The 10,126-nt window shown below is 37.4% G+C and overlaps 1 protein-coding gene across 6 annotated transcripts; it reads right to left on the bottom strand.

The window, feature by feature from the left end:
* Window positions 1-2,115: 2,115 nt before the first annotated feature.
* Window positions 2,116-9,354, bottom strand: LOC113322998 (zinc finger CCCH domain-containing protein 65-like). Of its 6 annotated transcripts, XM_026571216.1 has the most exons (13): window positions 9,106-9,354; window positions 7,924-8,990; window positions 7,734-7,802; window positions 7,411-7,542; window positions 7,277-7,327; window positions 6,965-7,105; window positions 5,881-6,723; window positions 4,713-4,851; window positions 4,521-4,606; window positions 4,263-4,379; window positions 4,041-4,118; window positions 2,861-3,829; window positions 2,116-2,743 (listed from the first exon to the last, which is right to left on the bottom strand). In XM_026571216.1, exons 1-7 carry the CDS (start codon window positions 9,290-9,292, stop codon window positions 6,031-6,033), a joined length of 2,340 nt encoding a protein of 779 aa, XP_026427001.1. In that variant the 5' UTR covers window positions 9,293-9,354; the 3' UTR covers window positions 2,116-2,743; window positions 2,861-3,829; window positions 4,041-4,118; window positions 4,263-4,379; window positions 4,521-4,606; window positions 4,713-4,851; window positions 5,881-6,030. The 6 variants fall into 6 exon arrangements, with proteins under 6 accessions (XP_026427001.1, XP_026427000.1, XP_026427003.1 ...); XM_026571215.1 differs by having other exon boundaries at window positions 2,861-4,118; XM_026571218.1 differs by lacking the exon at window positions 2,861-3,829.
* Window positions 9,355-10,126: the final 772 nt, after the last annotated feature.

The following is a 10,126-nucleotide window of genomic DNA, read 5'->3' as shown; positions in this document are numbered from 1 at the left end:
CAAGGAAGTCATTAGAATGTAAACAAAGCCAAAGAACACTGATTCCTGGATTTGGAAAGGAATTTTAGAGGGCATCACCTGCATTCAAAAGTATTATATCTGGAAAATAAGGGTTGACACCAACATACATATCTGGGAAGATAGATGGATAGAAAATCTACCTGACATTCTCCAAAAACCACTTCACTGCCCCTCCAACCTGAAAACTGTTAACCAACTCTTCAATACCAATGGAGAATGGGATCATCACATTATTTCCCTCTGGTTTCCTCAACATATTCAACAACTCATTATCCAGACACATCATCACCCTAACTCTGTGGACACCATCCAATGGAGCTTAACTCATACTAGGAAATTCACAGTTAAATCCCTTTATGATAAACAGATTGAGGATAAATATGCTGGAGATACTCTTACAGCTCCATGGGGAGATATTTGGAAATTAGATACCAACCCAGCCATCCAACTATTCATATGGAAATGTGCTCATGGAATACTTCCAACAAATGCCAACTCTGCTGGTATCCTAACCTATATTGACCCTCTCTGTAATATCTGCAAGTGTGCAAATGAAGACATTACTCATGTGCTCTTAGCCTGCCCTGCTGCTTCAGATGTTTGGAGGAATCTCTTCGGGGAGAACCACCAGCTATTTATTAATCACAGATCTTTTAATGATTGGTTTAATAGTTGGTTTTCACCCGACAATACCACAACCAGTTGGAACTCTTCTTATGCTACCATATGTTGGTTTATCTGGATAGCTAGATGTGACAAAATTTTAAGAAACATTGATCATAATGCTGCTGCTACTGCTTTGAAAATCACTCAACACCTTTGCTCCCATGACAGGGTTCTTCACAAACCCAGTCATATCTTAAACAATATCTACTATCAAGCTAGCAGTGCTGAGGATAACTTGAGCACTCACACCAGAGGCAGACAACAACAAGAAAAATTTGGAATCACTATTAGCATACATATTATGGAAGTTTATAATAATTTGGGTAATGGTGATGGATTTCAGTATACTAACTTTGCTTTGGCGGCTCTTTCTTTCTCAGGCCAATGCATGGGAGCCAGGAATGTTAAAGACCCAGCAATTGGACTCAGTAGATCAAGCAGAGCCTGCAGAGGAGCTCAACTAGCACTGACCTGGGGAAAAGAGATGAAGAAGATGAATATCAACTTTGAAGCAGAAGAGGATGATATTCTACAAGCCATTCACACAGCCTACAAAATTGCAGTACAACAACGGTTCCAAGAAAACTCTACGATTGAAGATAGGAAGTTAGGAGTTATCGACTTTGTTTTGGGAAATCTCACTAAATTAGATAGTCAGCATCAAAACAATGCTGCTAAACTAGCTAGGATCACTAGCACTTCTCTTCTATTCCAGAACATGAACTGGAAACGTACCAACTTGAAATTTTTTTGGCAAACTTTACAGTCTAGTCCAAACTCTATCATTCAGGATTACTGTAATAACTCTTCTAATCTGGCTAGGGATCCTCTTGGAGCTATGATTGGCCCAGATGATTCTCAAACTATTGCTGTAATTTTGGACTAAGTTGCTCTTTCTAGAGCTTCTGTTCTCTTTTTAATATAAAAAAAAAAGGCCAAGTCCAAGGCCCAAAATACAAAGTGGCAAAATTAAGAGCAACATAGAATTCAATTCATGAGCGGTGAGAAACATTTTTTTCCTTCATTCCACAAACGTGGATTAAACAGCAAAAGGCAATGACAAAGCCTTTCAGGTTGTTTTGCAACTAACGGCTACCCGAGTCACGAGTACCTTAATTATGTGTCAAAAGTGTTTCGGTAGGAATTTCAACTAAATTGCATAGGCCGGTCTATGTAATCTGGTAACCACCCTTTCTAGTGCGGCTGTATATCTACTGTGCTTGAACAAAGTCTAAAGAAACATGCACAATAATATATCCTAGCTTTGACAGGATTTTTGTCATCGCTTTCGTGCAGTTGTACTTTTTCATTATGAATTTGTACTTCAGGAGTTAAGGGTTCAGAAACCATGAATTCATAATCTCTACCAAAGTTTAAAGTGGGCGTGCACATTATAAACATTTAGGAAAAAACAACAAAAGTGGCAACTATAGGTTAAAATCTGAGCTAAATTCATAAAGGGAGGCAGCACGCCAAACAAAAGCCAAAAAGACAATGTACATAAGAAATTTGAATTCAGATATACTAAATACCTCATATTCCTCTCAGCAAATCCTTCAATTCAGAAGTAGCTCTCCCTAATTCGACACTCATTAAGGCCTTCCCTCAATCTAACTCAGTGATGCACGGTACCAAATTTAACACATAATCCCAGGCTAAAGAGAACCTTCTGACAGAGCAAGTCAGCACACCATATGGAACATTTAGCTTAACCAGATAGTACTATGCAGAATCACAAATATGATGATATGGATTATGGACCCCCAATTTTAGCACCTCCTTGAGCAGATCGCTGTCTCATGTTTCAGATGTTGATCCAGATGCGCCAGACATACATTTATGTGATCACCAAGTTTCAAGAGAAATTTACGCAGGTTAATGGAAGTTCCAACTAAAACACTACATATCCGCTGCAGGTTGTGAAGTGAGAGGGCGTACATGCCCATGCTTCTGCCATTTGATTGACTGGTACAGTTAAGGTCCCATAAAAAAAAAGTCATTTCTCCATCATGGCCATCATTATAGCTTTCTTCCTGTCCATATTCAAAAGGTGGCCCTGCAACATAAGACAAGATCACATACACCGTCAGCAAGAATTTCTTACTAAAGCATGGCGAATAAATAAGTTTATAAGAAAATCAGAATCAGTTAGACTGGGTGGACAATGTTTAACCTGTGTGACTCAATTCTCATCTCCTCAATAACACCCTTGTTACAAGTTGCAACCATCACTTAATACAACAAAGTTAAGAAACGACAGCCTCCCGAGTAGGAATTTAATCAAATAATAGCAGAACTGGACTTGCAACCTTTTTGTTTTGTTTTTCCTTTTCCAGATCCGAGTCATCTGGATCTAACTCGAATCACCTGAGTCATCTGGGTCTGACTCACTAGTGCCTGACAAATTGTGTTTATCTTTTGAGTCAGATCTGACTCAACTAAATGATTTTAATTCTTTTTGCCAGAAAATACCCCTGTGCACACAATGAAGTGTGGTCTTCAGAGGCCAAGTAAAATGAGCATTATAGATCTGTTCAACTGGAACTTTAGATGGCAGCACAAAAATCAAGCTCAGTTACATTCATAACTCGTCAATGTGCAAAAAGACATCCAAAATTGTCTACAGTTTTTGCTTTTGATGCAGGAGCTGCGTCAGCTTTCCTCTAACCCGTCTTTACATGTCATAAACGCTACCTGTCCTATGTAAGTTACAAGAAGGAAGGTTTCAAAATATCCATGAAACATAGAGCTCGTGAATGGTAAGACAATACCTCTGGAATTAATACAAGCAGGGTGAATTACTAGTCCTGAACATTGGCCTTGTTTCCAGATGAAATGATTCTCGCGACTAAATGATTGGTTAAAGAGAAGCCGAGACCGAAACATATCCATAAATGGGAACCATGACATAACTGCTACTAGTGTTTTGTCTTTCTTCTTGAGTGTTATTCAGGTCATAACCGCAGAAAGATAGCGATACAAAGGTAGGCAAAAAAACAAAGCAACCTCGCCATCACCAGCACCAAAAAATAAAGTTTCTTAATTGCCAGCACACAATCTAGCCATTGAAATCACAGATTTTATTTATCCTCCGAACTAGTTGTATTTGTTCACAAGAATATGGAACACTGAGGTTGTTCTCCTGAAAAATTGACTTCCTTGGCTCAGATTTATGTTGAAACATCTACTACCCTTGCAAAAAGTCTAGCATTGGTAACTTAGGAAGTTCTACTACCCTTGAAATTTTTAGCCTTAAGTATCTAATAGCAAGACAGAATCCATTACCAGCGCCATCTTAAAATGCAAAATAAAAGGTTAAAATTGCATCTGCTCTAAAGAGAGACGGCCAAAACCTGAGCCCTAATGCTTAGATCAACACCCTGCATCCACAACGAGGAACTAAGAGCAACAAGTATCAATTGCAGAAAGATCTGCAAACAAGAAAACATCCAACTCTAAGGCTAACACTTATGATAAAGAGAGGTTAATAGTTATGTCAACAAAAACTTCCTGGTGTACTGTGAACAAAAAACAAGTAGCTAACATATGGTTGTACGATGCATTTAGATTCTCACCTCTGGAGCGAAGCCCTCAATGTGATCCTTCTCCGTTTGTAAGGCAGTAGCAGACACAAACAAAGACAAGTAGTGACTCTTGATCATCATTTTCTTAGTTTCTGCACTGAAGAATGTCTGCATATGGACAACAGTGTAAATTAGTAACATCATCATATCAGATCAATATATTCTATAAAATGACATTCAAAAAATAATCCTAATTTCTAGCTAATATAGGTATTGAAGGATTTCAGTAACTTAAAAATGTTCACCCACTTGCTTAATTTCCCGAATAGCCATGGTAGATGACCTGTGGATATAACACCCAGATATATCATAGTAGTCGATCAGTTCACTGCTACCTGCACAAAACAAGAGAGCAGAATTCACATTCCTTACAGATCTAAGCACTATCACATTATATAATATGCAAATACAAACTAAGAAAACAAAGGGTCAATTAGATACCTCAGAATACCAATCCCGAAACTTTCATCTTTCAGGGGTTTAACTTTAGGTGTTTTCTTCTCCTTTGTCATGTCCAAGTTAGCCACTCCGATGATACATTAACTTTAGATTTCCTTCCCTTTCTGCACCCTTTCCCCTTCTGAAAAACAGGTGAAGATGCTCAAGAAATCAGGCAGCAAACAATATTATCTATCTGAACTAAAAGCAAAACTACTATTCCACCATAATTAGTAGTATCATTCCAAGCATCATCACAATTGAAAATTAACCAGGCAGCTGCGGGAGAATTCACCGTGTATAATTAGGAATTTGGTTTGGGTCAGAACTTTGGATACAGTGGAGTGGGTTCATATAATTTAAACCTTTAAAACTAAAAGGTAGAATCTCCATTCTAACAGCTTTCAGCTTTCAAAGAAGAAAAATACGCAGAAACAGCATTTCCCACAGAAAACAGCTGGATAAGTAACTATGAAAATTCCTGGAAGAAACCATGAGAATATCTCAAGAGTACAAATAATTAAGAACATACACACGAGTTGATCCGTAGTGCTAAATCTACTTTCTACCTCACAGCATAGGCATCACAAAGAAATCATGTTAAATCTTTTATCAATAAGAAATACTGCACTAATCATTAAGCTTGTCCATGCCTTCTCATGCTCAAAAACAACATAACACTCATATAATATCGAAAACCCAATTCCAATCCAAACAGAAAAATCAATCAATTACTTTGCTAATTCCATTGTCACTGCTCCGTTGTGGAATTTAACAAACGTGGAGGATTTAAAATCTTAGTAATCTGCTAAAACAGCTCAAAGTAGAAGATGACTACAATCTAAATTCTACTGTAAAATTCAGCATATCCATGCTATCCGCTCTGGACATAGAATTGCTTGTCCACGGATGTATGGAAATCAGCAAAACTGAGATCTACAGTATGTCTACGATTTCCAAAAGCAAATACAATTCCTGTCTAATATAAACCAATTTAATAAACTTAGGAAGCATAGAGAAGGTCTAGAAAAACTTCATGACAAACTGGCAATAAAGCAAACTACTCCATGACAGATATTCTTCACGCTGTCCTTATGAGAGGTGACCATTATCAATTCCTAAAAACAAGCATAGAGCTCAGCAGTAAACAAAGAGGGAGAAGGCAACGTACCACCGCATATGCATCTCATCAAAACCTTCATTTCAAAGTAGCTTTCACCTATTCGATCAATAGTTCAGGAGCTTCTTGTTCAGACGGCTTCACAAACTTGTCTGAGAAGGACTTACAGTTATGAATGAAATGGTTTTTTGTTTTTGCAAATTACAGTTTACCATCAGTACCACCAAAACCAAACAAGAATTCTTGAAGTAACGGAGAAGCTTTGAGTAATCGATTTTGGATGTTATCAATGCTTGAACTGGCAGTGCTAGTCGGTGTCTTACTACTGTCGGTGGTGGTGTTGGTGGTGCTCAAGCCGGTGGGAGTTTTTGACCGATTCTTCTTCATTTCTGATTCGTATTTAGCTGCAAAATTTAAGGTTGATGACGGTGCTCTTTTAGCTGAATTCTTGTTTTGCACGTTCTGTAGTGGGTTTTGTGAATATTGACTGGCAGAAGACGGCGTTGACGTTGTATTCTTCTGGAACAGCTCATCCAAACTTGGGGGTGGTTTCAATGACTCTTGATCTTTTCGAGTGCTTGCTTCTGTGCTATTGGAGTCTGCCTTATTACTGGAGTTATTTGGAGGTGTTTTGCTGAATGAGAGTAATGTTACTCCTTTAGGTGGTTGTGCAGGTGGTCTCAGTTTTCCCAGCACGCTCTGCTCAGGGTTCTTGAGGAATTGGTTTCCTGTTGACGAGGGGGTCTTCAGAGACGCCCCACTGGATATGATGTTGAGTGTACAAGGAGAAATGTTCTTTGTGTTCAGACTACTCTTCGAATTTAAGTTATTCGGCAAAGGCTGAGACACCGCTTCTGTTGGGCTAACGTCATATGGTTTAGAGGTTTTTCCGATCTGTTATGAAGGAAGAAAATAATTAGTAAAACATAAGTGACAGAATGAAAAGCACACTTGAGCTTAGTTTAAGATGACCCTAAAGATAACCACCATTACTACAGACCACACATGAGGGTGATCCGACATCCAACAAGTGATCTATTGAGGGGTGTAGGTCAGCAAACAGGTCAACCCAAGTATAAGGAACTTAGTATCTTAGAAGCATCTACAAATGAAAACTAGTAGAATACTAACATACCTTGTGCGAGAAAAGGCATTTATCTCCTCTAAAACAAGAACCGCTGGTGGCGTAGTTGCTACATGGATACTTGGCGAGTTGGTGATCAAATGGACAGTCATCACCTTTCAAGCACTGTTGGAGTGCCAAAAACTTACACGGCTGTGAGAAATAAATGATGGGTCAGAGAAGGGAGAAAAGAAATTACTAAAATGAAGAGATATAACATGCAACCAAGGTCTCCCAGAAACGAATTTGAAACAAAGAATAAAGGACTGATTGCTCAAAATCTACTACTAAAAGGTATTTTACAGAAGATTGAAATGATCGTACCTGGGATTTCGTCAATGGAGTTGTATCATGGGAAAATTTGCAGGAATCGCGCTGATAAGAAAACAGTTCAAGAAAATGTTAGACGCCGTAGAAAAGAGATGCGAGAGAAAAAACAACAGAAAAAGATGAACTACCTTCTGACATATTCCTTTAAGATAAAATTCGCAATACTTTGGTACTTTTGGTTTTGAAATTGGTGGTTCAATTCTCAACCTCTTGACTCCTTGTTCTTTACGCGTTTGTGCTCTCTTTTTTCTCTCGTTCATCTACATTTCAGAATATAGGGAAAAGAATCAGCATAAGATACCAAAGCAAATTGAGCGAGTTCTATAATATGAAACTAATTTTGTTTGTGCTCTTAATCTGGATGACAATATAATAATCAACCTATAGAGTACTACCCAACACCAACAAAAATAAAATAAAAGAGAAGCCGAGATGAGATGAGATGAGATACCTTTTTCTTAGCTTTTATTTCTTTACTAAGAATTATTGGTCTTTTTTCACCTACTTTAGTGTTCTGCAACTAATAACCAACATCAACGCATTACTTTAAGGACAGATTACTGCCACAAAACAGATTCATAAACTACGAAAAAAGACGAGTAAACAATCAGATGTGTATGATAAAGATCATATGCTAGTACCTTCTTTGTTGTTTCAGTCGCTTTGGCACCACCATTCCCCTTCCCACTAGTTCTTGAATCTCGCAACCAATCACCCTCATAACCCCGTTCCAGTTTTCTATTACAAAGGCCTACCTCTTCTGTTGCTGCAGCCGCTTTGGATTTACTATTTTCCCTTCCACTATCCCCTACTTCTTGCAACCAATCATCCCCATAACCTCTTTTAAGATTTCTATCACTCAAACATACCCTTTTTGTTATTGCATCCACATTGGCCTCATCATTTTCCTTCCCACTATCTCCTGCACCTTGCAACAAATCATCCCCATAACCCCGTTTCAGATTTCTATCAAGTTTCCCTCCATTCGTTTTCAACTGAATTTCTCCCTGAATACAAGTTGACGACATATGATTTTCTTCTGCCCCTGTATCATCCTGATGTTCATTCTCAACCTCACGCTCCTTAATAACTTCATAATAAATATGGTCTTCGCCACCACTCTTTTCTTCATTTTGTGCAAGACCCTCATGTATTAAACTGACAAATTCATTATAGAGACCTAAACCATCGGGGATTTCATCGTCTTCAATGTCCATATCAGTGAGACAACGAATGGAAGAGTCCAAATTAACAGGTTCCGTCAAACCCATCTCTCCCCACTGAGATTCACCTCCCACTCCATTCACAACATTCTGCTCAGAAGAAGAACTTTGCATTTGCATATCTTCTGTAATTCTAATTGGTTCCCGAATTTCATCCGTTACGTGTTCATCAACAACTTTGATCTCATCAACATTTCCTTGTTGTGGTTCCTCTATGTTATTATCAGAACAGTTCTTAACCACCGAAGAAGCAACCCCATCTAAAATCCTCGAATCTTCTACTCCTAAAGGTTCAACATTTTCATCACTCAATAAGTTACTCGCCATCGCCCAATTCACATTCTCAGTTAACAAATTCTCATTCTCAATTGAATAATCATCAACACTTAAATCATTCACAATAGATAATTTTTCACACTCACCTAAAAGTACTTCAACATTCTTATCTTTTACTAATTCATTCTCTGAGTCATTTCTTCGAACACCTTAATAACAAAACAACACATTAAAATCAACAAAAAAAAATCTTGCAAAATGAGACTAATTACAAGCAATATTTGATATCAAAGATGAGAAAATCAAAGGGTCTGATTCAAATACCTGAATTTAGGGCATCAGAAACAATTGGAGAAGAAATCTGAGACTCTTCTTGATCATCATCAGCACATAAAGAGATGATTTTGAGAAGAGTATCGACTGTTTTACTCTTCAGATGAGATCGTCTATGACGAAACCTAGAATGAAAAATTACTTCTCCCATTGATGTAATCAGGGTTTGATTTCTCATCAATATAATCTCGACTCCATCGCGTTCTTCTTCTTAAACCCTAAGGCTGAAGGTGCTTCTGTAACTTCTGTTTCATTTTTCTCTTGGAGTTTCTAATAAACGCCGATTTCTTTTTCTTAACTTTCTGTTAAGGGCCTTCTACCTAGAAGCCCAAATCGCAGGGTAAAAAGAAAGAACATCCTCCCCATTCTAAATGTTGGCAAGTTAAAACACCAGTATCTTCGTCCAACAATTTTACCATTGTACTACAGTGACACTTGTTTGTATAGTAGCAAATGTAGTTAGCTAGGCTAGTCTCACTTGGTGTTCAACCACCAATTCAACGCATCGAAGGAAAACTGAAAGACATGAATCCTACCGTTTTTCAGTCATGTTCAATGAATTCGGCAATATATAATATAAGATACATAGATTATATGCTTCCCAGAAATAGCCACTCAATTACGAATAAGAGTAAAGAAAGAAATTCCTTCAAGATTATGAATAATTGTTTGGTTATTTTAAAAGCAATCATTTGATTCGTTATCTATTTATCGAGTTGAAATACTAGTTTCGTATAAACCTCTTTTTTAAGAACATAGATATTTTTCTTGTCAAGGAACCATATATAGTTGAACTTTATAAAATAAAAATTGATGTTTTTTACATGGTTAACATTGAACAACCTGTAAGAGTAAAAATTATTTTTTAATTAAACGAATGAAAAATACATATGCATCTTACGAATTATTCTCGGGAGAGAAAATGAAAATTACTTTAAGCACAAGAGAGGAAAATAAAAAAAATACACACTAAACTTACAAACTGCATTCATTTTAATATTTTTATTTATTT

This window comes from Papaver somniferum, chromosome 11, assembly GCF_003573695.1.
Source record: "Papaver somniferum cultivar HN1 chromosome 11, ASM357369v1, whole genome shotgun sequence".
In the NCBI taxonomy this organism is placed as follows: Eukaryota; Viridiplantae; Streptophyta; class Magnoliopsida; order Ranunculales; family Papaveraceae; genus Papaver; species Papaver somniferum.
Note: the sequence above shows the minus strand (reverse complement) of the source record. Positions and strands in the feature narration are given on the sequence as shown.

Excerpts from the sequence above, each read along its gene's own strand:
- LOC113322998 (XM_026571215.1), bottom strand. The coding sequence starts at position 9,292 with ATGAGAAATCAAACCCTGATTACATCAATGGGAGAAGTAATTTTTCAT. Across the intron at positions 7,543-7,733 it reads AAATAAAAGCTAAGAAAAAG|ATGAACGAGAGAAAAAAGAG; the intron begins GTATCTCATCTC and ends TCTGAAATGTAG. Across the intron at positions 7,106-7,276 it reads CTCCATTGACGAAATCCCAG|CCGTGTAAGTTTTTGGCACT; the intron begins GTACGATCATTT and ends TATTTCTCACAG.